This window comes from Pezoporus occidentalis, unplaced genomic scaffold (assembly GCF_034315485.1).
Source record: "Pezoporus occidentalis ecotype Australia unplaced genomic scaffold, CSIRO_AGI_Poc_V1 ctg39, whole genome shotgun sequence".
In the NCBI taxonomy this organism is placed as follows: domain Eukaryota; kingdom Metazoa; phylum Chordata; class Aves; order Psittaciformes; family Psittacidae; genus Pezoporus; species Pezoporus occidentalis.
Genome location: NW_026915713.1, coordinates 9,337,496 through 9,364,379, shown reverse-complemented (window position 1 = coordinate 9,364,379; position 26,884 = coordinate 9,337,496). Strand labels below are relative to the sequence as shown.

The window sequence follows — 26,884 nt, the reverse complement described above, 5'->3', positions numbered from 1 at the left end:
GTGCAGGATCAAATACATGACATTCAGAGAGACCACAGTACTGCAGACATGTTTTTTTCCTGCTTTCTGAGGCAAACCTGGCAGGGCAGTTGTGCTGTTGAGATTGTGGTAGAGGCAGAATTTAGCCAGGGACAGTTAGCCTTATCCCTATAGGTGTGTATCCATCTGTCCACCCGTGTTTTAGCCATATATACATTATATCATATCTGCTTGTCACTGTGTAATCATATTAATGCCATTTCCCATAAACAGTAGATGGCCACTGAGATATGTCCACAAGGCTTTCTACACTCCTGTAAAAGTGCTTTTCAACACCTTCTGAATTTTTTTTTTTTTTTTTTTTAGCTGAAAGAACACTTCCAAGCCACTCACATGTGCAAGAAGTGCTTTTATTTTTGCTTTAAGTGAAAGTCATTAAGGTCTGTAAAAAGTTGGGTAGAAAACTGTGCTCTACCTTTCAGCAGGCAGGAAAACCAGCTGCTGATCATGGCTCAAAGGTCCCACAGTTTGTAATCTTGCAGGGTACCTTAGGCCTTTCATTATCCGTAGGTACGGCTTCCAGTCTCTGGAGGACCTCCGTGCCCTCGATCAGTTGCCTACAGGAGGGAGAGAGTGCACTTATGATCTGTCTCCACCTGGAGCCGGATCTGCAGCTTCTGGCTTGTGCAGGGCTGTAACACACCCAGGCACTGGTTTCCTATTGACAGGCTGTACCCGCTCTGATCTTTAAAAAGTTGGTCTTTGCAATGGAGCTGCAAATGCCATCGTTTTTGATTAAGTAGCCTCTAGTTGGTATTTTAGGAGAGGTGAAAATATTATAGCTTTATGCAGCTGCATTTATTTAAAGAAGTAAGTGTTGTACCATGTGACCCAGCTACAAATGGCCATTACTCTTGAGGAGAAAGAAGTCAGGAGATGCTGTCGAAAGTGATGGTATTAAAAGTGACTCCCTTAGAAGTATCTTTTGTTTTCTTCCTTCACAGCACCAATCTGAATCCTGAAAACAGTCCAACATTTTGCAGTCTTTACAGTTTTGAGCCTGTCCTGCTCCCCCAGTGTGGGGGCGTGAGCTGTGCCTTCTGCAGAGGCACCTGTGTGGCAGCTGCTTTAGGGATTTCATGGATACTTATTCCCAGGCCAACATCCCACACAGTTCAGTAGTGTCAAGCTTATGTGTACTTACCCAAAAGCCACATATTTCTTGTCCAGGTAGGGAGATGGCTGGAAGGTAATGTAGAACTGCGACCCATTGGTGTGGCGGCCCTTGTTGGCCATCCCAAGGATCCCTCTTCCCTTGTGATGGACAGAGAAGCTTTCATCTAGAGAGAGAGTTCAGGGATGAAAGGCTGCAACTGTACTGCTCTCTTTGCTGCCCTTCACTGTACAGCTGCCCTTTGCCAGCTCCCACAAGTTCCCCTTTCCTCCTTCCCCACTCTCTCTTTCCCTTCTCTTTTCCCCCAAACGTCTCATCGAGTCTCATGCAAGCAAAGTCTGGTTTGAATCAATGTCCTTCCTAGAAAGAGGTTTCCACAACTGTCTATTGCTTAAGCCAGTAAAGAAGCAAATAAAAAAATACCCATAAAAAAGCACTCTAGTGAGTATTAGAGCTACAGCAACGATGCCTCTGGCTCCCCTTTGTCTGTGATGCGTTTCATCAGAGCAGCTCAGGGCACTAGCACAGCATTTCCCCATGGCTACTTGGGATTATTCCCACTGTACAGATGAGGAACGCAGGAGGCAGAGCAGATGCTCCAAGCACAGCTTCTGCTCTGCCTCCCCTCATGCTGCTGCCTGCAGTGAACAAAATCCCCCTGTGAGCACAGACAGGGCTGTGAGGGGAGGACATGCAGGAAGGCAAGCAGGAGACTTCTTTAGCCAAATAAAATGACAGAGCTGAATGAATGGAGAGCAGGTATGTAGTTAAAGAGGCCAGGGTGCTCCCAGAGCAGAAGTTTTGTTCCAGGGTGAGGAGAGGAGGCAGGTGATGGGAGCAAGAGCTGCAAGGAGGTGAAGAGGATCGTCTGCGCCAGCTGAGGCAGGACTGGTGAGGCTCTCAAGAGGGGTGACTGTGAAAGAACAGGCATTAGTTGTGCTTGGGTTTGGGGATGATGGCAAGGACTTGATTCCATCCCCTCCATGGAGGGGAGCCTGGCTACGATGTGCAAAGCAGGGAGTCCACTGATCCTGGCTTCCTCTGTCACTTGTCTCAGTCCTGGTCACATCGAGCAGTCAGGAGCCCCACTGAGTTCTCAACAGACTTGAAGAAAACTGTAGAAACAGTTAGATCTTATAGTTCTCTCTTTTTTTTTCTTTTTTTTTTAAATTCTTTCTACCGTGTTTGAGAGCCACTTCTCGGAAACTGATTCATAAAAATGGTAATTGAATTTTAACTGAATGGTTACTCCCTGACTGCTGCCCTGTCGTTTGCAAGATGATTTCAGCAGACTCATTTCAGAGCAGGATGCTTCATCCTATAGCATGATGCTCCAGTCCAAGTGATTTTCTGTAATCACCTCAGCCCGTTCTGCTCATTACAGTAAAATGCAGTTGTGTCCCATTAATTTCAGCAGGCGCTGGTTGCGGTGCCTGGCCACTTGCCAAGTGTGGAGTCTCCCAGAACATCTCTGGCTGACAGCGGCATCTCTCATCCTTTTCGGGTACTGAAGATATTTCTGTTCTGCCCTCAGAGTAGAATAGTTTTGCAGGAAGTACTGGGAAAGTAATCTTAGCCTTAGAATAGAAAGGTATACCCAAGGGAACACCTTTCCCAATGAAAGGCAACTTTTAGTTGAAAAAGGGGGTGGGGAAGAATTAGCAGTCGTCTCCTTTAATACATCAACACGTGGAGTATGTGCAATGTGGGTAATAAAACTCTTCCAGGGACGCTTTCAAAACTGACAGATTCCAAATTAAATCCACCTTAAAATTACTTAAACCATTTTGACACATTGTCACCTTCCCACATGGAATGGGAGCTTCTTTCCTGGGTAGTGCAGAGAAAGCACAAGCCTGGATGAGGAGGATGGAGCTGGGAGCAGAATACTGCACATGGGGTTGGGGCTTCATGCTGCAGCCTGGGCAGCATGCAGGGCTGCAGCTCTCCTGTATGCAGAGGTGCCTATGCACGCTCAAACTCATTTTCCTCCATGGATGATTTCTACCCGACCAGAAAGTGCAAAGAGTGTAAGGTTTGCACTGTCACAAATCTATTGGGCAACACTGCTGGAAAAGCAATCCTTGGTGGCATCCACCTTGCAAACAGCTTTATAGCCAGTCCTGGTGTCGTGGTTTAAACCCAGTCAGGTAACTCGTTCGCTCACTTCCCCCCCTTTTCTTGCCCTCCCCCTGCTCTCGGAGGGACGGAGAGGAGAATCAAAAAGAATGCAACTCCCACGGGTTGAGATAAGAACAGTTTAGTAACTAAGGTATAACACAGATCACTACTGCTACCACCAATGATAATAATGATAAAGGAAATAACAAGGGAAGAGAATACATCATCTCACCACCAGCCAACCGATAACTCGCCCCCCCAGCCCGACCAAGCTCTCACCGATACCTCCTCCAACCCCTCCAGTCTCCCAGCCCTTCCGGCTAACTCCCAGTCACATCCTCGGCATGACGTGCTGTGGTATGGAATACCTCCTTGGTCAGTTTGGGTCAGGTGTCCTGTCTCTGCTTCCTCCTGGCTTCCCCTCCTCCCTGGCAGAGCATGAGGCTCACAAAGTCCTTGGCCAAACCTAAACATCACTATCAGCTCTGTTCCCAAGCTGAAAGTCAAAACACTGCACTGCACCAGCTACCAAGAAGGGGAAAAATGAGTGCTACTGCTGAACCCAGGACACCTGGTTTGTTCCGAAACCAGCTTATGTTCTTTCTGAGACGTGCGTGTGCCAGGAGTCTGGGCTTGCTGCTGTTTCAGGAGCAGTAGCCTCAAGAAAGTGATTTTCATCCCTTCCTCCCCACTCTAGGCAGCCCAGAATATCAGTGCCTGAAGGGGCTGACAAGAAAGCTGAAGAGGAGCTTTAGACAAGGACAGGTCTTGATAAGACAAATAATGATAAGGCTTTAAACTGAAAGAGGGTAGACTGAGATTAGATATTAGGAAACAGTTATTCCCTGTCAGGGTGGTGAGGCACTGGCACAGGTTGCCCAAAGAAGTTGTGGCTGCACCATCCCTGGCAGTGTTCAAGGCCAGGTTGGATGGGGCTTTGAGCAACCTGGTCTAGTGGAAGGTGTCCCTGCCCATGGCAGGGGGTTGGAACGAGATGAGCTTTAAGGCCTTTTCTAACCCAAACCATTCTATGGCTCTATTATTTACTGCCTTAAATCCCCCAGACTGCCACTTCCAGCAGTTTTCCAGCACACCAGTGCTGAGACATAGCTGGGTGGCCCTCCTCCAGCTGGGTTTTGCTCTGTCCAGGGTCTCAGGGTGAGAGCAGCTTCCTCTTGTGATTGGGTTCTTCTGCATCTTGGGAAAGAAAGTTTTCAGCCACATGTGGCATTTCTGATCTCACTGTTGGCTGCTGCCCAGACTGCTCAAATGTAACATCATTTGCACCATTGGCAGTGGGAAAGCTTTTATATAAGGGAACATAAATCAGTTTCAAAAGTACTTTAACTGTCATAAAACATCTTTATGGGTAGCATAAACAGAAGATCCCAAACGTCTATGTCAATTATATGGATTGTTTTTCTTAAATATTGAAAGTTCTAATGTTCTTTTTTTTCCTTTACATTTTACTACTTTGTATCATTATAGGGAACATTTTTTTTTTTTTAATTTAGCTCATGTTTGTCATTTCTTGACTTTCATGGTTTTATGAGATTTAGAAGCATCTCCCCTTAAAAACCACAGAGTCACTTAGCCTCTGGCAGTGATGCCTGTGGTGTGCCCAAGCCTGAAATGTTGTATGAGGTCTAGGAAATCTAGAGTTAAAGCTGACTTACTTCCATTACTTTAAGTGCATTTAAGCTGGTGATATCAGGTGCCTGGAGATCTGTAGCTAATCCACTTTTGCATTTCTAAGGCCCTGCCCACAAAGGTGAGTATTCACAGTCTGAAGTAGGCAGCAGGTGACCATCAGCCCTCATTTAGGCAGGGAGAAGGGGCTGGTGGAGCTGAGCCTCTGGCAGGGGACATCAGGGAAAGGGGACAAGGTTACAGATCACTAAGTGTCCTCACTAAAGCAGTCCGCTCTTGCTAATGCAAGCGGATAATAATTCTGACTGAAAAGCAAACCATTTTGCTTTAGAGAGATGAAAGGAAATTGCCGGGTTATTCTGTGAATAAAACCAGATCAACAACCTGATTTTTGTGGAAATTTGCCGTTTGCACAGTAAGATAGCTGAGGAAACATACCTTCAAAGGTGGGACCATAAATTGATTCTCCTTGGTCTCCCTTCCCAGTGATGATGTCTGCAGGGTAGATAAAAGTAACCATCAGAGACCAGGTTTATCACAGGCATTACTGGGAGCTGTCAGTGAGCAGCTTGGCCAAGGTCAGAGATGTGGGTTGTGCATCAGCCTGGGGGAAAACTGCATCCATCTTTCTGTTTTACTACTGAAATTTCAACAGACCTTTGGGGAAAGCTCTGCTTCCACCCCAAGAGATGGTCTCTCTGTGGAGAGCTATTTCACTCAGCACATTTAATGTCTGCCCTTCTGAGAAGTTCCAGCATCTCCTGCCAGGAGAGCTCTTACAGTGGCAGCGGCAAGGAAGGGGCACCCTGGAAAAGCCTATCTGCCACAGGGAGTAGGGTTAGAAGAAGAAAGGATGACATTGCAGCTGTGATGCTATGGTGAGTTAATTCCACTAACCTTTCCAAGAAAGGAGATTTGATAAGAGAGAAAATCCCATTGAACCAGATTTCTGATGAGTGAGGCACTGAAGAAACCTGATGCATCTACTATTTTTTCTTTTTTTAAGAAGTCTCTGGATTTTTACTTTATTTAGACATTGTCTTATACCATCAGGTTATCATTAGTCCTCTACAATAGCAAACTTGTAATTTTAGGTTGCTTTTATGGACTACATAGCAAACGCAGGTAAAAAGAAGTACAGGTAGGCAAGATGTATGATAGACCAAAGGGGTGTGATACACCTGATACACCTGTCTTGACTTCCCTGGGGAAGTCACTCAGGCAAGCTGCATGACCATCATTCATAGTGCCTTTCTCCTCAGTGCTACGCTACAGGCATAGCAGTGGCTTTCAGAAAACTCACAACAAGTATGCAAGGGCTCTGATGTTTCACTAAATACCTCCATACACTAATCTCTCTATAAAACAAGTAATATGTTTTCCTACTGATATTATTATTTTGTTCATGTTTCTCTAATTAGGAAACCAAAGAATTACCAAACTTAACCAAAAGGTCTTACAAAAGAACTTCTTGGAAGAGAGTTTTAATGTTTTCAATTAGTTTCCTAAAATTTTCTGAAAAGGTCTTGGATAAGCAAAAGAACAAATTATTCCAACTTTTCCTACATTTAGAAAGTGAGATATCTAAAAAAGAAAATGTTTTCTGGTTTCTATATCTATAATCAGTGAAGAGATTAGCTTTGTCCTGGAGTTCAGTTGTGTCTCTGTGGATGAAGGCTGTTATTCATCACCCCCTGGCTTGTGCTATAGTTTGATTTTACTTGGGACACCTGGAAACGTACCTCCTCCTTGGATCCACCCATTTTTCACTATGCGATGAAAAAGGGAGTTCTTGTAGGTGAGCTCTCGGCCGTCACAGCGAGACTTTGCTCCTCCAATGCACAGAGCCCGGAAGTTCTCACAGGTCCTGGGACATGCATCTGAAAAGAGCTGCAAGAGCAAGAAGATGAGAACACATGTGAAATTCCTTGCTGACATCCACCAGCCGGATTTCTGTCCCCCTGCCTTTAGCAGGTGAAACCACTGTACTGGGTGGACTTGTTCCTTGCTTTTCCTTTTCTCCTTTCTTACGTACCTCAAAGATCAGCCTCCCAATGAGCTGTTCCTCAATGGCTATCTCCAGGTACACGAACACATGCTGTTTAAAACATAAACACAACTGCAGTGAGGGAAAGGCCAGCTGTCTTTGCTGTGCTCACTTCCTAACGCAGGCTCGGATCCAGCCACCCAGCACAAATGGTCTCAGGAAATGTCTGTGGGACTGTCAATGCACAACAACATTCCTACTATTTTGTGTAAATAAAATAGTAGAGCATGTTTCACTTTGTTCTGGAAAGAAATAATCCTGACAGTGTATTAAAATGAACTATTGGGCAGGGCCTGTTTCTTTATTTTGAATTTATTTACATGCCTATTGCAGCCCATACAATACAGGCAGAAAGAAATGAACCCAGAGGTATACCAGCCACCATGTCAAAATGGACATATCTGTCTATTCCCAGCCAGACTGGTATTCATTCTGGTATATTTTTCTCTGCTTTCCATACTGTGCAAGGGCTGGCAGCACTGTACCCAATCCCACCATGGCACTTCAGGGGGTCTTGGCTGGGAAAGGAGAAGTTTGGCTGTTGGGCTTTCAGTACCCAAGAATAAGGGTACCCAAGAATTCTGGTATCCCAAGGGCTAAGTGGTTTGGGATTTTTGGGCAGCACAATTGCAGCATAGTCAGCGTTGTGCTTTTGGCTGTTCAGCCCTGCCGCAGTTAATACTTGTCAAGCACCTGGGCTAGTGTTTGCTCCTTCCTGGCTGCCGATAGTGCAGAGGCTCTGCTGTCCTCCCCACATGGGATGCTCTCCATCAGCCTGTCCAGCCCCAGCTCTGGCCCCCCTGTCACAGGGCAGAAAACCAAAAATCTACCACCTCTGTGCTTGCTCTCCTTCCTCCTTATGGTACTTTCATCGGACTCTGCCACTTACAGACCTTGAACCCTTGTCATAAAACAGTGCTACTTGCCTGGGTGCTTTTCAGATATTTGCTGTAGAAGTCCTCAGCAGTTGCTTGGTAAAGTGCCTCAGGCCTATGGTCACGATAGCCCCACTCAAGGGAAGACCACTGGAGCAGATCCTTCTCATCCCCCAGCAGCCGGCCATCAAGAAAGCACATCACCGAGGAGGTGTATCCCCACACCTCACCTCTCAGTTCCTGCATTTCAGTGGGACAGCAAAGCCTCAGGGGATTAATTACACACTTGGTGAAGAAGCAGTCAGTAATAAAAAGTGGTACTTTTATGCATTTCTTACTTTTGAAACACCAAATCCCACCAACTGGAAGGGATCTGGCAGCAGCTTTTGGTGGTGTGTTGACATTGCATTGTTAACATGCCCTAAAGATCTGGATCCTGACGCTGCGGGACATTATTGTGGCAAGAGTCACCTAGGTGTCACTTTGGGGGCACCTTAGGCTGAACAGGAAAAGCAGCTGGAAAGCCCCATCCTGCCTCAAGAGTCTCTGAGAATGTTAAATAAATTGGGGTGGAAAAGCTTACTTCTGACATCTGTGGATGGCACCAAGCCGGGAGAGGCTGCAGCCCCGGGGAAAGGACTCGTGTCTGAAACAACCTGAGGACACAGAAGTTACCTTCTTTTTCTCCTGTAAATATTCATGCCATGCAAATTCTACTAAAGGCTGTATTACAGGATCTGCAAACTTGCTTGGAAACTTCAGCTTCAGAGCCTGTATTTTCAAGGTAAGGAAAAAAAACTTGCTTACAAGCAGTTTAACACCCTCCCACACTCTATCCTATCACAGCTTGTATTCCCCATGTGAACTACAACCTAAGCCATGTTCTAATCCAGTTACTGCTCTGCACCCCTCATGCCTCTATTCCCAACACTTGTGGGAGTACACGCAAATCTTTCTGAATCCCTGCTTGTGGATGTAGTGAGTGTCTTGTTTTCCTATGGTGGGCTGCTTCACAAATGTTACTGAAGTTACACTGGTAGTCCCCCTGCCCCTCCCCACCATGTGAGATGGTTGCAAGCAGCGAGATATTCAAAGATGCTGCTGAGCATCTTGTACTGCTTTTTTTGCATGTATTTTTGCATACATGGGGAGTCACAGCCCTCTTACTGCACCAGGAGATTGGGCCTAGGGGTGAGCAGGTGGCTCAGTGAAGGCTCAAGGTGAATGTTTCCAGTCCCTGTCGCTTGTACCATTGCCTCAGGAGCCCACTGCTATTTCAATGTGGAACATTCCTGTCCATCAGTTTAGCTTCATCTCCATGTGGGCTGTGGTGCACAAGTGCCACAAGCTGTGGCTTAAACACAGCTGAGCAGGCCTTGAATAAAGGGAAGAAGTGACTTTCTACACAACTTACGATTCTTTTTGCTATTGTTGGGATGGTGACTGGAAAAAATGGAGAAAAGCCAAGAGGCACACACCCCTTGCAGCTATTGGCTTGTCTTTAGGGCTGCTGATAGATGGCAGAGCTTTGTCAGCTGTAAATAACACTGCAGAACAAGCCTGGCAGGTAAACAGTTACAGGCAGGGCAGGCACAGAGGTCAGACTGTGAACCCCACAGTGGAGTGCGTGCAGTGCATTTGCTGCATAGCCAAGCTTCTCAGAAAAAGTCTGTGAATCCCCGTTTTTGCTTTCTCATTTGCACTGACAGAGCTGCATTACAGGACTACTGGTAAGCTGCTCAGCAAGTGGGGCAGAGCTGTGACGTGCATGACATCTCACACAGCATTGCACTAGGAGGTGTAGGAACAAGGAGGTGAGGATGCTGCAGCAGAGACCCCTGCCTTAAATAGCGCTGAACCAGAAGCCCTTAAAGCCTCTGTGCCTGTGCCCAGCAGCAGACACCTGAAAGTTGCAATATTTTCTTCAGAGCTGCTGCTGGGCACAGGCATTCTGCTTATTTATTTACAACCCCCACTGCTCCCTGCTGCTCTCAAAGCAGTGCTGGAGTTGAAGACCGAGCCTTACCTCTGCCATGCACTTGGCCATGTGGAAAGCTGTGTCCTGGAGCAGCCCCACCACTGTCACCAGCATCTGCTGTCGGCCCATGGCACCCTGGCCAGCGCAAGTCCATCAACAAAACCTGGCTCCATGGCAACACTGGGCACCAACACACACAACTCCCCCTGCATTTGTAAGCACTTCCCAAGCCTACTGTAAGCAGGTTTCAACCCTGACAGAGGATGGAAAATGCTCTGATTTCTGTTTTCCCATGAAGGAAGGAAAAAGAGGTTACACAGTAAGCATGTGGCAGAGGACTGAAGCCAGCTCTCTCCAGAGCTCATGACAGGTGCTGTCAGTACAGGATCATTTAAAAGAATGAAGATCTGTTGCTAATCCTGCAGTGGGTAATAGCAGATGCCCAACAAAAAGAGGAAAGAGTAAGTGAACATGAGAGCAGTGCTTCCCTATTGGGTTTCCCAGCCCCTGGTGAGCCTTAGCTCGAGGATTTCCCAGTATCTTTGTGTTTAATTCCCCATGGTGGCTCCTTTTCACGTGAATTTCTTTGCTTTGCAGACAAACATAAAAATCTGGCATCCATAAAACCCTGTGGCAATGAGATATCCAGCTTAACTACACCCTGTGCAAAGCATGCATCTCCTTTTAACGCAGAAACTCCAACCTGCAGCTGTATTCCCTGTGCATTGTCGAGGCACCATTCCTGCTGGCTGTATGTTATAGCACATGGATGGAGCCATTCCAGAGGAGTCATGGCTTCTGCAGCAAAGCTCTATGCCCCCACAGCAGCTTCACTGCCTTTCCTCTAGCACACCATGTGCAGAAGGGGGTTTGCAAAACAGCTGTAAGGCCAGCACAGGCTTCTGGCAGCACAGCTGGGTCAGGTCACTCTGCACCTCTGAGCAAGGCGCATTTTCAAAGGCAGTCGTGTTAGAAGTGACAAAACTGGACAGTGTATCACACCAAAAATTTGTGTAAGTTTTCACGACATTGTGAACTAACAGAACAATCATCACATGACCAGGAAAAAGCACATCCTTGACATGTATAAATCCTACCACAAATGAGACAGTTGTGATTTTCATGTGGAAAATACGTTCTGCAGAACAAATGTATGTTAAATACAATAAAAATTGCAGTGATTTCTCATCTTAATAACAATGTGCACTTTTTCAATTGTATATCCAAGTGGCTTCATAAAATGATACATTTATACGTAGCCATGGAGTTGGAATGAGAAAGCCTGTACAACCTCTGAGCTATATTGCCTGTGAGAAATTCAGACTGAGAAAGAAAGCACAGGTTGCACAAGGGCTCTGCCATGTAGCCCTCAATTTTCTCTGACCTGTGCATGGCTCAATGGGATTTTCTTACAGCGATTCATCAGGGTAATGCTTTGCAGCAATATTGAAGAGCTCCATCCTCACGGTATCAAAGACCATGAAGATGATCAGATTCCGAATGTTTTGCACCCTTGCTTGGAAGACCTATCCACAAGATGTTATCGTTTCATGTCATGATGCTGTCCTGCTGAAAAAAAACACAGAGAACTGAGGGAGATGAGAGAGTTTGGAGAAGGACATATTAAAATGCTCTGGGAGACAAGGCAGTTTTGAGTTACCCACAGGTACTGGTAGCACAGACAAGCCAAGGTGTGACAGCAGCAAACCACGATGAGCAGCACATGCAACTGCTGCTATGTGTCGTAGGCTGTGATGGAGTGATGCAAAGGAAAGCCCCTTTCTCCTCCTCCTCCTCCCAAGGGCTGGCACGACAACTGCCCAAGCCTCTGCAGGCTCTGACAAGCAGAAGCTAATTTTAGTAGCCAGGCCATATGGCTTCTGCTATAGCCAAAAAAAGTCTGTACCGCCCATATGTAAAGTCAAGAAGAGAAGCAGCACACCCAGAGTCAAATATAAAATGAGTAATGCTATTTTTCCTCTACATCTGTATTTTTAGCTTGATACAGATTAATGCAGCTGAAGCTCATCTTTCCTCCTGTCTCTTTCCTCCTTTTTGTACTACAGAACAGAAGTATTAAAACCAGAGCAATCCACTGCATGTTAAAAAAAAAAACCAGATTGATGTCAGCATTTTAGTCAGGCTTTGGAACAGGCTGCCCAGAGAATTGGTGGAATCACCATCCCTGGAAGTGTTCAAAAAAACGTGTAGATGAGGCCCTCAGTGACATGGCTTAGTGGTGGACTTGGCAGTGTGGGGGTAACAGTTGGATTTTTATGATCTTAAAGATCTTTTCCAACCGAGTCGATTCTGCCATTCCATGATTTCATAAATGTGCTCAAATATACAGACAAACTGTGTTCCTGAAATTTAATTCTGCACGTACATATATGACTGGTTCCTGTTACTTCTTTTTCAAAACCAGTATTTATGTGTTTTGGACAAACTGCGTTCCTGAAATTTAATTCTGCACGTACATATATGACTGGTTCCTGTTACTTCTTTTTCAAAACCAGTATTTATGTGTTTTGGGCTTTTTTACTGATAGTTTCTAGGCATGGAAATTCTTCCTGTCATTGTGGGCAAGAAAGGGAATTATCTAGAAACATGCTGCTGATAGTCAACTAATAATCAACATCAAGAAGAAAACCAACAATTAGCCAAACAAGAGTAATATTATTAGCCAACAACCTAATAACAGTATTAGCTGGACAGGACTGTTTGCTAACATTTATGATGGACTTTTTTCAAACAGAAAAAAAAAGAGTAAGCCAAGAGCCACCAATTCCTTGTTGTCTCTATCCATTCTGGGTTTTATTTCTCCCCTTCTTTTCACATTGCTTTGTAATTCAGATGCATTAAAACCTATTCAACAGGGTTGTCAATTACCAAAATTATAAATATTAAAATCTTTACTATTATTCATTTCAGCCACTTTCTGTTACTTGTTTATAACAACATGAAAATGTTCTGCAAGCTTATTCATAGTAGTTAGAGAAGCACAAATGTTTTGCTGGTGTGAGTTAGGCAAGAGTTTGGCAGTACCGCTCTGCTCACCAGCTGCGGCAGGTGTGCTCTGCTGTGCTGTATTCTGTGTGGACAGAATAACAATTACTGCCAATGAAAATACAGAAAGCACGGGGGTTGTGCAGTATGTTTAAATTACAATACTGAAACCCTTTCAAAGGCCGTGCAGCTAATGTTCTTGGAAACGAAGCCCTTTGAAACATGCACTTACACAAGGCCCTAGAGTTTTGCTTCTGCATGATTCTCGGAGGGCTTCCTCACTCCAAACCTCTCCACCTGCTATGGCTGCAGCCATTTCAGTTCTTTTTAGTCCAAGATAGCATCTGAAAGAGACTGAGAAAGAGAACAGCAAAGCATGATGTGCTGAGAATAATATCATGCTGTGATGACTAATGGGATGGCCACTGCTCCTGGGTCACACCAGGCCCTCATGCTGCCACAAGCCCTTTCCGAGACTTGCAAGGAAAATGCAGCCATTCGCTCACCCAGCAGTCAAAGAAACCACCACCAGGAACTTCTAAAAAGATCTTCCTACTGCCAGGGAACAAAGGACAGATTCAGGTCCAGAAAGAAGGAAGACCTCTATAAGCTCAGTTTTCCAGGTGGAAGGCAGAAACTGACATCACTTTATCAAGAAATTCAAAGCAAAGCCGAACAGATAAGCTGATTTTGAAGATGATGAGATGCTAAGAGGACTGCCCACAACAACCTGAAGGTCACAGATGGCTGTTACTGTGACTGTAACAGCCACAAGGTGCTACCTTTGAGGGCAAGGAGGATCCAGTGGCTTGAAGGAAGACATAGGAACATGTAATAATCAGTCCCCTTGAGGAAGGGATACAGTTGCAGGTGCTAGAAAACAATTGCAGGACAGGACAGGAAGCTGCTAACGAAATATTTAAATATTATTTTTAATACTATCAGACTGGAAGACCCCACCAGTCTAATCCACACTGCCAGCAGCTCAGCTTCCACCCATAGAACAGCAAACTCTTGAACTTTCGAGTGCCAAGGTCAGGAAATGCTATTTGCAGCCAAATCCATGAATATTACTGGCAGGTAGAGCAGGTATACAAGCAATAGTTGAATACACACTCAACAGAGTGTTTGTTCTGCCTCTCAGGGATTTTTTTTCCTGAGAATCAGCCAAAATCTTCAGAAAAAGCCAAAATTTCATAAACTTATATTTAAAAGAATTTTACTTCCCCCCCGTTCAGCTACACTGTGTAACTTACAAATGGAGTAGAAGAAATACAATGGTGTTAATGGATCACAAAACGGATCTTTCCATAGTTACTTCATCATTCCGTGCTTATGTCCAAAATCCTAATCTCATTTTAACATAATCAGCAGTGAGAGGGATTTGCTAAGATTAGTCTATGTGAAAATGAGACATGAAGGTGTTTACTAGCTAAGAATCAAAGATATTTAGAAAGCTGCTTTGAAATGTATTTTTTAAAGGATGCATTTGTTTGCTAAATAGTTCTTAGTGGCAGCTGGGCTAAAACCCAAAGATGAAGGGATTTCCCTTCAAATACAAAGCTTTAAGGCTTCAATTGCAGCCTTAACCATGCATACACAGAAAAGGGATTTATTTTCATCTTCAATACAAATATACTCCCTAGAAAGGAAGAAAATGGTGTCAAAAAAGCAACACTTGTGGTATGAGAACTTTGTGTGGTTTCTCAAGTGCAAGCCATGATGTGTGCTGACAGCTGCAGCGATGCAGGGTGCAAGGTAAGTCACTGCTGTGCTAGTCACAGCAGCTCATTTCTTCACTGGTAACTTGCGGAAAAGCGTAAGAAAATTGCAACCCCCAAACTTCTTTTTTTAAGTCATAGGGAAAGCATCGAGCAGTCAGTATGTGATAGTGCATAACTGTAGCATCGTACTTAATTCTGCAAAGATAACTTCATAATGAACAAATCAAAGTTCAAAAAAGGAGGAAAGGCATTAAGTATTACTTTACTGGTAGTCTTAGAATTTAGCTTGTAACCAGCTTTTAAGCATTTCAGGATTCATAAATACATGGCAGAGAAGGAACTCAGTGTAAGCTCATGTAAATTTATGATTACCAGACAGTATTATGGCTGCACATTACAGTATTTTAAGATGAAACCACCAGAATATTTATTGTAAGCTTAAAGTTACAGGATTATCAGCAAGATTTTCTTAGATGTAACAAGCTTTACTGTACTTGTTAATGCTCTTAACAGCATCAAGACGCCATCAAGCCTCTGAAGTACAACTGCAGAATACACTGCTTCTCTTTGGTGGCAGAAAGTACACAAATTGTATTTCTCCATTTTGAGAGGAAAGAAGAGGTGAAAAGTCTAAATAGGGTTTGCTGTGGGAAGGTTTGGGGCTCTTCCCCCCCGCCCCGCCTTCACTGGTTTGTTCTGTCTACCCTTCTCATGATCCATTTATATAAAAACTGATCTAGTACTTTGAAAAACTGGAGGTACTTACTCAAACTCCCACAGCATGCAGTCAGAAGCCAGCTGAGTAGTCTGGACTGGAGTGAGGAATGTCATCCAGAATATGGTCTCTCCAGAATACGACAGACATAGATATACTGGACTGAGGGCAGCAAAAGTCCACCGAGGTGAATAAAGAGCTTGGGCACATGATGGAAAAGGCTGAGAACTGTGTTTGCTTAGGCCCTAGGTGTTGGAAATGTTGGAAAGACCTTCCTGCTGTTTTCAACTACCTAACAGGAGGTTGTGGAGAAGACACTTCTTGGATGCACAATGGTAGGATGAGAGGCAATGGACATAAACTGGAACATGGGAGATTCCAATTGAATACAGGAAACATTTTTATCACTGCAAATATGGTCAAACAATGGAACTGGTGGCCTAGAGGGGTTGTGGATCTTCATCCCTCAATGCATTCAAAACTCAACCAGACCACAGCAATATGATCTAGGCACACCCGCTTTAAGGAAGATGATGGACCAGGTGGCCTCTGGCAACCCCTTCCAGTTTGATTTATTCTATCGTTCTATACACTGGGCTTTTATGCCAGTGACACTCTGGGCAGTCATATAAGCCAAGCGTGTACAAAGACCTTTTGTGTTGCTTTTAAATTCAAATTAATTTTTTGCATTTTTCATTTGTTAAAACACAAAATATCAATGTAAATCACTTTTTTTTTAAAAAAAGGACACTTTAAAACCACAGTGACAACTGAGCACATTCCTTTAAGTACCAGTTGTATTTTATCTGGTTTTTAACGCGCTAGTACACTATGTGAGACATGACCAGTAGCCAAACTTGAAAATGCAAAGCATATACTCTGGCATGGTATTTTATAAAGATGCCAAATCTTTTTCGTTAGCAGCCAGTCAGTCAATGAAAATAATTTGTACACATCTAATTTAGTCAGCAAAAATAGCTGTACAACTTTAACCCAATATGCCCCATTTATGTAGCTCATTATGCTCTGAAGTGATTCAAGTCCCCTCAAAAAACAGTTACCGGCTTTAACATATATTAAAAGTAACATTACATTCCGCTCTCCAAAGTACAAAAAATAACACTTTAAATACATACTGGGTCCTACGCTTGCAGAATCCTGTCAGGAAATTTGCAGTTCAACAGACAATGCCTCCAACATCAAGAGCTCTTCAAAGTGCTTGACAGAGTCTGAAAGCACTATCCCCACTTACTAGACGATGAAATAAGGCACAGAGGTTAACTACCTTGCCCATAGTCACACAGGGAGTGAGTGGTAAAGCTAACAGAGCAGAATTCGGGCTATTCAGTTGTCCAGTGTAACCACCACATCTCATTGCCACTATTAAAGTCTAATGGCTTAAGCATTTCTGAGGAGCAAAACTTGTACAGCACACAGTAAACAGGAGGAGTCATTCTGGGCCAGTCAAAGGCTGCAAAAATTTCAACCCAAACCAAACTAATCTGGTAGTCAGTAAATCAAAATGCACTTCAGGGAATGATCACATAGAAAATTACACATTAGCCTGCAGAGAAAAAGCTCATTAAACATAAGACATATGATGTTAGCTTTGCGGAAAGTACTGATTATCTTAAGCTTGACAGTAGTTTAGATAATCCTGACTTCATCAGAGAAGTCTTACTTTCTGATCAGCAGACATCTTGAACACTGTTCTTCTACCAGCTAGGTATGCTTCTCTGAAGAATCACACAGGAATGTGACTAAGAGGCCAAATGGCTCCTCAGCAGCCATGGATGTGTATGAGGCACAAAACCCCACACTGATCATGTGTGAGGTGTGGACTAAGTGGTATAGAAATACCAGTCTGGAAAAATAAAAGAAGTCCCAAATAAATAAGGTTAAAAAAGCCTGAAAGTCACCCATCAAAATCACCAAGAAATGCATCTTCAGATAGATTATGCTGTAGAAAAGACAGTGCAATATGTGTTATCACTGCTTGGATGAGAAGCAATGCTATAGCCCAGCCCTCTGATAACAACCTTTCAGAAAGCCTGTCCTTGAACGGGATGCTCATGAGATGACTCATTTACTGACACAGACTGCTGATGTGATTCAGAAATGTGTACACTTTGATTCTGTTCTTCACTGTTTTGATGGGAAGGAACCGTATCTTGGCTAGAGTGAGAATGTTGACTTGACTCCTTAGTCAGCTGCACATGCGGAGCTGGATGTGAAGATTCTGCTAAGTGGATTCCTTCATTTTGTCCTTGATGAGCACGGAATTGTTCTAGTGCTTCCTTTGAAAGAGTGATGACATGCATTTGTTCAGGCGGGGCAGCCTCTATTTGGTTTGTAATCATATTGATACTTTGGATTTGTTCTACTTGCTCCTGCTGCGCTGATAGCAACAAGTTTTGCAGCTGCTGTGGTGGCTGAGCAAGCAGCGTGAGGTTAGCAGCCTGCTCTGTTGTCATATTTGAGGCATTTTCTGCAGTGACAATACTAATGCCTTGATTATGACTCGGCATGAAGTTTATATTATGTACTGCATCTGTAACCAGTAGCTGAATTTCCTGCCCTCCAGAGGTGGCAAGTTGATACTGCTGCAGCTGAAGAAGGTTTCTCACTTCTTCTGAACTAGTGTTGGTGCTTGGGGCAGCACTGGCTTCCTGAAACTGCTTTTCCTTGCTATGAATTTTCAAATGAGCCTTCAGGTTGTCCAGACGAGCAAACTGTAAACTACATTCTGGGCAGGAGAAAGGCTTTTTGCCTGTGTGTAAGATACAGTGTCTTCTCTTGGCACTGGAATCAGAGAAGGACTTTCCACATATACCACAAGAATATGGCTTTTCTCCTCTGCAAAACAATGTATTGATCTCATTAAAATATTCACTTGGACAATGCTGCTTTCTGCAACTCATTATAGAATAAAAAGCTTAAACTATTATTTTATTTTGCTGAGTCATAAGCACTTAAGAACTGTGATATAAAAAACATTCTCTAGTTCACTTCCTAATTGTTTCTACTTGACTTCACAAACTGTAGACACTTCCATTAGCATATACTCAAGAACTACAGAGATAACATAACTGCCCTCCTGTTACAATATCAGAGGTACAACTCTTGTTACACACATCATGGCTACTGTTCTGCTGTCAAACATAAACTCACAGTAACATTTTCACATAAATAGTATAATAGTAAGTACATTGTCATTAAACAGACACAATACACCAAAGAAGAACCTTACAATGTCCTGGCACACTAGTATTTAACAGTGAAGTACTTTCCACTACCATTTCTTTAAACAGATCAAAGAAAAAAATTTAAATAGATCTAGCAAAAATACACCCAAAACGCAAACAAGCCCTGACCATTCTACAATTGAACAAGCACTACACATGGGTATCAGATTAGAAGTTACATTTTTGAAGAATGTAATAAATGTTAGACATACTTTACCTGTGAATTCGAATGTGAGTCTGAAGAGAACTTTTAGCTGTAAATGATTTGCCACAAATTTCACAAGTGAAGGGCTTCTCACCTATCAAAAGAGGTCTGTCGTCACTTTTTTTATCTAGCACTTCCCATCAATGTATTAGAAAAGATTTTCTATTTTACTATACCCATTATCAAGTGTGTACTGGCAAATAGTCAAACTTCTGCCATGGGTCAGGACAGATACCTGAAACTGAATGAACTCACTAGTTAAATAAGGGTACAGTATTTTAAACATACATCTCTGATGTTTCTCCCCTTTGAAGATACTCAAGAGTAACAAACCCGAGTCTATGATACAGGCGCAGGTGTTCCACATGGAACAGACAAATTAGAAAAAGACTGACCCTGAACTAGTAGGCATTAATGCTAAATTCACGTGCAGCACCATGCAGATGAGTAAGCCCAAGTTTCCAAACCTGTAAGTCCAAGTTTCCAAACCTCTAAATCTCTCAGAAGACCCTCTGACGCACTTGCATTAAATGATCCCTCCCAGCACATCTCTTGCAAATGTCTGGTTTATTACAGTGCAATGAAAAGATAAAAGGAAATTACTGTTCTGGTCAGCAGCACTTTTCATAAGCACACATCCCTCACACACAGAGGCACCCAACTCATTTAAGACATACACTTTTACTAGTTAGCTCACTTCAAGCCCCACACATGCTGGATGTGTCTCTACTGCGAAAAACTGAATTCCCAGTCCAGGATTCTACCATAGGAAAACCTGCATTTTCTGCAGGCTTTATAAGAATGGGGAAAAAAACCCCACTCTTTCTACAATAGATACTACTTCTGCACTATTGCAATACCAAGTTTTTTGTGCTCCTGCACTCTAGATCTCTTCATCAGCAATACTGGCATCATTATGTACAAGTAGAGCAGAAGTTCCTCCCACAGAGACAAGGGTCATTTGCCCACCATTTTCTTGAAGTCTCCGTTACCTCAAGAAATACCAAAACCCACAAAACACAATGGACAATATTACCTGTATGTGTTCTTAAGTGTTTCTTTAACTGAGCTGCATCCATGAATTTGCGACGACACTGGTTACATTCCGGCAGCGAATAGCCTTGTCGCAATAACAAAAAAAGTGTCAGTGCATAAGTGATCCCCTGTATCTCTTCAGTGACCTTTGTTAAAGCACTTTCCTGTAAAATAACCACTTCGATATAATATAGAGAGAAAACAAAAGGTGATGTACTGCCTCCTCCCTATCTCAACTGTCATGCTCCTATTCCTCTATTAAATATTATCATGGGAAAAGAGGGGCCTGGCACCTGCTCCCCCCCAAAACACGCCTTCTCTTGAAGTTTAGTAAATTCTGATTTTTTTTCCACTACTTCCTGTGTGTATAGCTTAATCTCCATCATGCTCCAGAAGCGAGGACACTTCTTAAAAGCTTGTTTGCCATTACTAGTCCAAGGTAGTGGGAAACTACAAAGCAATTTGCACAACAGGCAGCAGAAACAATTGTTTATACAACTCCTAGCTTCTGTGTAACACAGACAGCAGGGCTAAAGCAATCAAGCTGTATGTTAAAACCAGCCTAATTGATTTTTAGTCATCATAAGAGTCCTTCTCCATTAACTTTTTCTAAACATTCAATGTATTACATGCCATTTTGTCTCTTTCCTCCTATTCATTGTTGTATCACAGAATCATCGCATAGCCAGTTTTGGAAAAGGACCTTAAGATCATCTAGTTCCAACCCCCCTGCCGTGGGCAGGGACACCTCACACTAAACCATATCACCCAAGGCCTTGTCCAACCTGGTCTTGAACACTGCCAGGGATGGAGCATTCACAACCTCCCTGGGCAACCTATTCCAGTGCCTCACCACCCGAACAGTAAACAAGACACCACACACCAGGGTAGCATCGCTGAAGAATTTTCAGCCTTAGTCAATCTTTAGGAGGACAAATCAGCATGGATTGTAAGCCAGCTCTTCAACCCAAACTTGTTATACCTGTGTGTACTCGATAGTGGCTCTTGAGCTGTCTCTTTTGGCTGAAGTATTTCCCACACTGATCGCACGTAAAAGCCTTCTGCCCTGTAAAGAAGATCACTTATTAAAAAGCCAGCCACATTCAAAGCAAGCATAAGGAGATAAATAAAATAAGCCAGCACACACAAGCCAGAGCAGAAATACTTTTTTTCAGAAAGGCAAAAAAGGCAAAGGGGGAGAGAAGTTCCATTCACCTTGAAATATTTACCTGTATGCAGGCTCATATGCTCCAGAAGAGAATGCTTTGTTGTCAGAGCTTTACTGCAGACAGTGCACGTGTACGGCCGCTCTCCAGTGTGCATCCGCTCATGGACTTGAAGAGAATGCTTCTGGGAAAAGCCTTTTCCACACTCGCTGCACTTAAAAGGGCGCTCCCCTAAAAGCAAAAGATGACATTTCTAAGAATGGATGCATTATTTCTCATTAGACATTCTGACAGGGAGATGCACTGCAATAAAGTAGTCACTAAAAATGACTTTTGCATAGTGATAATGAGAATTAAGAGACAAGCTTCACACAGCAATAAAATAATTCTTTAAGCATTGCCATATCATTCAGCATTTAAACAGTGACATGATTAACTAAACTGCAATCAAGGTAAGACATAAAGGCTATGAGGTCTGCTGACAGGAATAAAAGAGCAAACATAGGAGACACCCTAATTTGGACCAGCATCCTTTTCTGGACATTTCTTGCTGTAGACAACAGCCCACATTTCAGCAAGTCACTAAACCCTGACCCAAAAGCAGCAGTCTCTTAATGCCTACCTGTATGACTTCGTTGATGAATAGCTAAGAAGTGATTGTATTTAAATACTTTGCCACAGTCTTTACAGCGAGCTTCAGAACCCGCACGTTTTCTTTTTCCATCAGTTCTCTTTACCAGTCCTTTTTCATCCTCATCACCGAGAAGCTTATAATCTTTTAGTTTGACTGACCTCCTTATTCTACGTTTGCTGTAACGGCTCCGAGTGCTCTGTATTCCTTCTGATTTGGGATCATAATTCTCATCTTTCTCAGCTGACAGATCGACAGCAGCTTCTGAGCCACAAGCATGTTCATTTTCTTTTGCATCCTTCCTCGCTGGAGCCTGTTCGCTGGCAACTGTTTCTTCTGTTGCAGTGTCTTTTGTTGTAAAGTTCTGCTTATTTTGCATGGAGTTGTTCTCTCTCAGCTGCACATCTTCAGCAGAATTTCCTCCTGATTCTTCTTCTTGGACATTCCTGACTTTCCTCGGTCGCCCTCGTTTTCGCTTTGGTAGATCTTCATTTTTCTTGTCACTTGCAGTAACAGCTACAGTGGCTCCACTATTAGCTGGAGCTGGTAACACACTACCTGGGCTACAGCTGGCCTGGTAGTCTGTGCAGGCCCACACCAGGTCAGTCACCTTCAGCAGCTGTGCAGTAGCCAGAATTTGTTCTGTGCTTTTCTCACTGGCACGGAGACAACCAGTGTAGATAAATTCTAGCAGTGCCCCAAAGGTGTCTGCAACCATTCCCTCCAACATGTAAATTGACTGTCCTATTTCACCCTCATCAACAAACATCATTGAGAAGTATTCACTGCTGGCAGCAAGCAAAGCTTTATGGGCTCTGAACTGCACATTCTCCACTATCAGAGTAATGTCACAAAGAAAATCCTTTTTCCTTTGTTCTTCAAAATTAGCTAGAATGGTATCTTTGTGAGCTTTGGAGTGGATGATGACCAGTTTCTCAGAAGAATCAGGAGTCATTTCTGCCATTTTTATTGCAAATATGAAAGGAGGTGCCTACAACAACAGAATAGCTTTAATTAAGGAGTATTTCAGAAGTTTGCATTACAGACACCAAATACCATCTGCTTTACCAGACAACAGCATTCAATATTTACTGAAGCAATTCTCAAGCCTCTGAACTTTCTTTAAAAAAATCAACACTGATGCCAACAGATTTGCTTTGAAAAGTGTTTTTAAATCGTAAGAAATGGCTACAGATACCTCCTTAGATGAGAATGCCGCCTATTATTTCATTTCATTATCTCTGATGTATTGTGAACTGTATAGCATCTAAAAAAAAACAACAAAGCTATCCTTTCTGAAAACTCCTTTCACAACTAAAACAACTGGACAAAAAGAACTCTATATTCACAGCTCCTAAATGGTGTATTTGGCCTGCATGGCAAGGTTCTGGTACCAGAGGGGCTACAGGGAGAAGCTGCTGTGAGAAGCTGCCAGAAGCTTCCCCTGTGTCTGTCAGAGCCAATGCCACCTGGCTCCAACACAGACCCACTGCTGAGCAAGGCCAAGCCCATCACTGATAGCAGTAGTGCCTCCTGAATAACAGGAGGGGAAAAGTCCTGCACACAGCAACTGCAGCTGGTGAGTCAGAATATGTAAGAGCAACAGCTCTGCAGATCCCAAGGTCAGTGCAGAAGGAGGGCAGGAGGTGCTCCAGGTGCAGGAGCAGATTCCCCTGCAGACCGTGGTATAGCCCACGGTGAGGCAGGCTGTGTTCATGCAGTCCCTGGAGGTCCATGTTGGAGCAGATCTCTACCTGCAGCCCATGGAGGACACCACACTGGAGCAGGGGAAGAGTGAGAGAAGTCCTCTCCTGAGGAGGAAGGAGCAGCAGAGACAACCTGTGATGAACTGATGACAACCCTCATTCCCCATCCCCCTGCATCATTAAACTGGGACTGAAGTTGAGGCTGGGAAGAAGGGGGGGAAGGTGTTTTAAGATTTGGTTTCACTGTCTCATTATCCTACTCTGATTTGATTTTAATTTCCCCAAGTCGAGTCTGTTTTGCCTCTGACGCTGTTGAGTGATCTCCTGCTGTCCTTATCTCTACCCATGAGCCTTTTGTTGTATTTTTTTCTCCCCTGTCCAGCTGATTTCTCTTTCAGAATTTACCTGCTAAGCTTCAGCCTATGGAGGTGGGCAATAAAAGCAGCAAACCAGCAGCTTTTTTAGGAGCTCTAAAATAGGTGTGGCTATGCTAATTATTAACCATCAATTTGGTGTGCTGACCTTCTTCAAAAGTAAACTGCAAAAACTAAAAAAGAAAAAAAATCCAACCATTTTAGAAGAATCCACCAAATGCTACTACAGAAGAGGTGTGTCAAAAATGTCCATTTCAAGAGGCTCAAATGAACCAAAGGTGAAACAAAGTAGCTACCTCCCATCCTAATTTATAAGTATCATATTAAATACAAATATTTGTATTTCTATTTAGTGAGCCCAACAGTTCCAATCACTGTAACGGGTGCTGTAAGAAACAACTTATGCTACCTACAGATGATACCCAAATGCTGCTGAAGTGGACCACAAGTGATTTTTTTAGCTCCTCTCAGCTACCAAACAGTTCATGATGGAACCAAATTGTTTCAACCAGTAGCTTTAATTTCTGGAAGATGTGAGCCTGGTGCTGCTGCAGCACCCTAAAGCAGGGCTGCAGGTCTGACTCCACAGTGCCTTGCAGTGCATTAGGGAACTGACAGTAGATGTTCCAGAGGGTTTTGGCATTCAATCATGAGCTGACATTAGTATTTTGACCGCAAAATCCAAACCAGCATGTAACTGAAAACCCCCTCATAATTCTAGAGTAAGGCTGTAGAATGACAGAATCAGCTAGGTTGAAAAAGACCTTTAAGATCATGAAGTCTAACCGTTACTCCAGGACTGCCAAGACCACAGTAAACTGTATCACTAAGGGCCTCATCTACACGCTTTCTAAACACTTCCAGGGACGGTAATTCCACCACTTTTCGTGGGAACTGTTGGAACACAGAGGGGAAGGCTCCCACGCCGCCAGCAGCTCGGCCAGACCGACTCCCGCCCACCCGCTGGTGAGCTGTGCCCAGGAGCAGCACGCGCGTTCTGGGGCCTGGCTCCCAGTAACAGAGCGCGGACCCGGGCCGGTTCTCCACACGCACAGAGACGGCAAGCACCGCCCGGGCCGCAGAGAAACCGTAAAACCCGCGGTGGGCGGGGCGCGGGAGGAGGCTGGCGGCACCACAACCCCCTCACCCGCCCCCCCGCAACTCGCTCCGCAGGGAAGGCCACCCGCAGGAAAGGCCGCTCGTATCTCCACCGGGGGGTGCGCCGCGTGAATCGCCGGCCCGTGTTCCCTCACCCCGGATGCCCAACCCCACCCCAGGCCCAGCGGCTGCGGATCAGTGCTGTGGAGGGGGGAGTCAACCGGCACTCGGCACTCACCGCTCCCTCGCCGGGCCCCCCTCAGCGCAACCGCCACTGCACTTCCGGTCCGGGCGGCAGCAACGGAGGCGCGCCTTGCGTCCTGACGTACCGCGTACCGCACGGCGGGTCGGCCCCGCCCTCTGCCCGTGACCGCCGCGTGCCCCGCGTGGGCTGGGACGTGCAGTAAGAGTGAGTCGAGGCTTGGGACGAGAGGATTTAATTGTAAGAGCTCACAGTTAAGAAGCTGCGCCTGGAAAACTTGGCTTTGCTCACCGGCCGTGTTGTAATGTCCCTGCGTTACGAGAAGGATGCGGGTGTGTGGGGTGAGGACGCGCAGCCCGGGCTATGCAAAGCCGGGGCGGGCATCCCTCAGGGACAGGAAGGTCTGAAGGCTGCTGTCGAGGCCGAGCGGCCGGTCGTGCGGCTCCTTGTAGGGCCCTGCCATGGCGGCCCCCAGGTAGGGCACGAGCTGACAGTGCTCCACGAACTGTGCCAGCTTCCTCCGGTAGGCTTGCCGCGTCGGCTCCGGGCTCCGCGGGTTGTGCGCTGCGGGGAGTTAAGCGACATCTCAGTGTCCCCTCTTAACTTCATGGCATTACATTACCCCAAATTAAAAAATACTCAGATCAAAGCTTTTGTAAACCACAAACCTACTCAGCTGCCGTCAGCTTCCTGTTTCTTGGGTGTAGGGGGCTGGTGATACCCCAGGCAGTGCCAGATTTAGAGGCACATACGTTGACATGGCACTGCATTGTATGTCTGGCACTGGCATGGTGCTGCCACATCAATGGCACAACTGTTATATGATCTAAACGCTTTGCCTGTAAAAAATCCAGAGCTGACTGACAATTTGAGGGGAGGAAGGAAATGTCAAGGCCAGGAATTTAACAATGAAGGTACGGTTTCTTTTCTCTCCTACCTCTCTACCCTAAGCACATTAGTACTGAGTGCCAGTTCTCACAGCATCTGTTATTATTTTAATTGACACAGATGCAAAGGGGAAGGAGTGATTTAAGACAGCCAAATCATAACCATTTTCTTTTTCCTGTGGATGGTATGTATAGCTCATTACAAAAACTGGACAACATGAAGAACTATGCTATAAGACGCTTCATCCCACTGGCTTTAAATTGTAGGCAACTGCATTTTACAGCTTCTGAGTGATTTTTCAAGGATAGCTGTATGCAGAGCTCTCAACAGGAATCAAATTTGAAGGGCACTAAATCACTCTTGTGATGTATGGTTCATTATTCTTTTTCCAGGAGTAAATCTCTCTGCGTCTATGACTGATTACCTGTACCTTCTGTTCTTGGATACTGAAAGCAATACAGTATTGTTGTCAGAAAAGCTGCAGGAGCAACTAAACCACTGTTTCTTGTGCTTTCTAAATTTCTATTTAAATGTGAGATTAGAGAGTGATGTAAGTTGAATGTGAGAAGCCTTCCTTCATATAGAAATAGGATATAAAAAGTTTCCAGGGGACCACAACATGAAGCACTTTGATCAAGTTTTTGATCAGGGACTGTGTGACTACTTTGAAGACACACAATAGTAAATAATGCTGTATTTGCAAAGGAGTTAAAAGATAACTTGTTTTTCTGGAGTCCTGTGGTCAAACAGTCACTGTGTGAGGAGAAGAGATTTGTATAACCTTTCCAGTGCTAGTACTGATTTAATGCAATACATGTGCAAAGCATTCCTAGTGTGGATATTGTTATGTTAGCAAAGCTGTGCTAACAATAGAATGAAAACAGCCTTTGTGGATGAAACTACAGTATAAAAGCAGTTTGCTGGCTTCAGAACTGTACATTTATGCAGGGGCTTATCATGTGCCTGCACTGTTCAGTGGTCTTCCCTAACAAAGCTATGCCAGCAGAAATCTGTGATAGTCCAAGAACATTCTGGAGGGCTCTGGAAACTGCATGAGGAAACATG

General features: G+C 44.3%; 3 protein-coding genes across 5 annotated transcripts in view; all 3 read right to left on the bottom strand.

Moving 5' to 3' along the window:
• Positions 1-375: 375 nt before the first annotated feature.
• PPIL6 (peptidylprolyl isomerase like 6) lies at positions 376-10,624 on the bottom strand. Of its 2 annotated transcripts, XM_062632534.1 has the most exons (8): positions 9,873-10,624; positions 8,522-8,617; positions 7,898-8,086; positions 6,960-7,022; positions 6,667-6,814; positions 5,363-5,419; positions 1,184-1,319; positions 376-596 (listed from the first exon to the last, which is right to left on the bottom strand). In XM_062632534.1, exons 1-8 carry the CDS (start codon positions 9,951-9,953, stop codon positions 485-487), a joined length of 882 nt encoding a protein of 293 aa, XP_062488518.1. In that variant the 5' UTR covers positions 9,954-10,624; the 3' UTR covers positions 376-484. The 2 variants fall into 2 exon arrangements, with proteins under 2 accessions (XP_062488518.1, XP_062488519.1); XM_062632535.1 differs by lacking the exon at positions 7,898-8,086.
• A 5,272-nt stretch (positions 10,625-15,896) lies between these two features.
• On the bottom strand, positions 15,897-25,103 carry ZBTB24 (zinc finger and BTB domain containing 24). 2 transcript variants are annotated; one of them, XM_062632532.1, is made up of 7 exons: positions 24,968-25,097; positions 21,543-22,542; positions 20,984-21,151; positions 20,737-20,820; positions 19,756-19,839; positions 18,732-18,813; positions 15,897-18,125 (listed from the first exon to the last, which is right to left on the bottom strand). In XM_062632532.1, exons 2-7 carry the CDS (start codon positions 22,513-22,515, stop codon positions 17,312-17,314), a joined length of 2,205 nt encoding a protein of 734 aa, XP_062488516.1. In that variant the 5' UTR covers positions 22,516-22,542; positions 24,968-25,097; the 3' UTR covers positions 15,897-17,311. The 2 variants fall into 2 exon arrangements, 1 of the variants encoding a protein (XP_062488516.1); XR_009967377.1 differs by lacking the exon at positions 15,897-18,125 and having other exon boundaries at positions 18,749-18,813; positions 19,756-19,918; positions 24,968-25,103.
• Positions 25,104-25,150: 47 nt separating this feature from the next.
• Positions 25,151-26,884, bottom strand: part of AK9 (adenylate kinase 9) — a 72,202-nt gene continuing 70,468 nt past the window's right edge. The window contains exon 37 of the mRNA XM_062632533.1: positions 25,151-25,495. Coding sequence (XP_062488517.1) covers positions 25,293-25,495 — 203 coding nt within the window. The 3' untranslated portion in view covers positions 25,151-25,292. The remainder of the gene's footprint in view (positions 25,496-26,884) is intronic.

Bases quoted from the DNA above. Each gene is read 5' to 3' on its own strand.
- PPIL6 (XM_062632534.1), bottom strand. From the start codon at position 9,953: ATGGGCCGACAGCAGATGCTGGTGACAGTGGTGGGGCTGCTCCAGGAC. The intron at 8,087-8,521 runs GTAACTTCTGTG...ACTGAAATGCAG, and splicing joins ATTTACAGGAGAAAAAGAAG to GAACTGAGAGGTGAGGTGTG. The intron at 1,320-5,362 runs GTATGTTTCCTC...CTCTCTCTCTAG, and splicing joins TTATGGTCCCACCTTTGAAG to ATGAAAGCTTCTCTGTCCAT.
- ZBTB24 (XM_062632532.1), bottom strand. From the start codon at position 22,515: ATGGCAGAAATGACTCCTGATTCTTCTGAGAAACTGGTCATCATCCAC. The intron at 21,152-21,542 runs GTAGGCATTAAG...TTTTGCTTTTAG, and splicing joins TCATCAACGAAGTCATACAG to GGGAGCGCCCTTTTAAGTGC. The intron at 18,126-18,731 runs GTAAAGTATGTC...ATTGTTTTGCAG, and splicing joins ACTCACATTCGAATTCACAG to AGGAGAAAAGCCATATTCTT.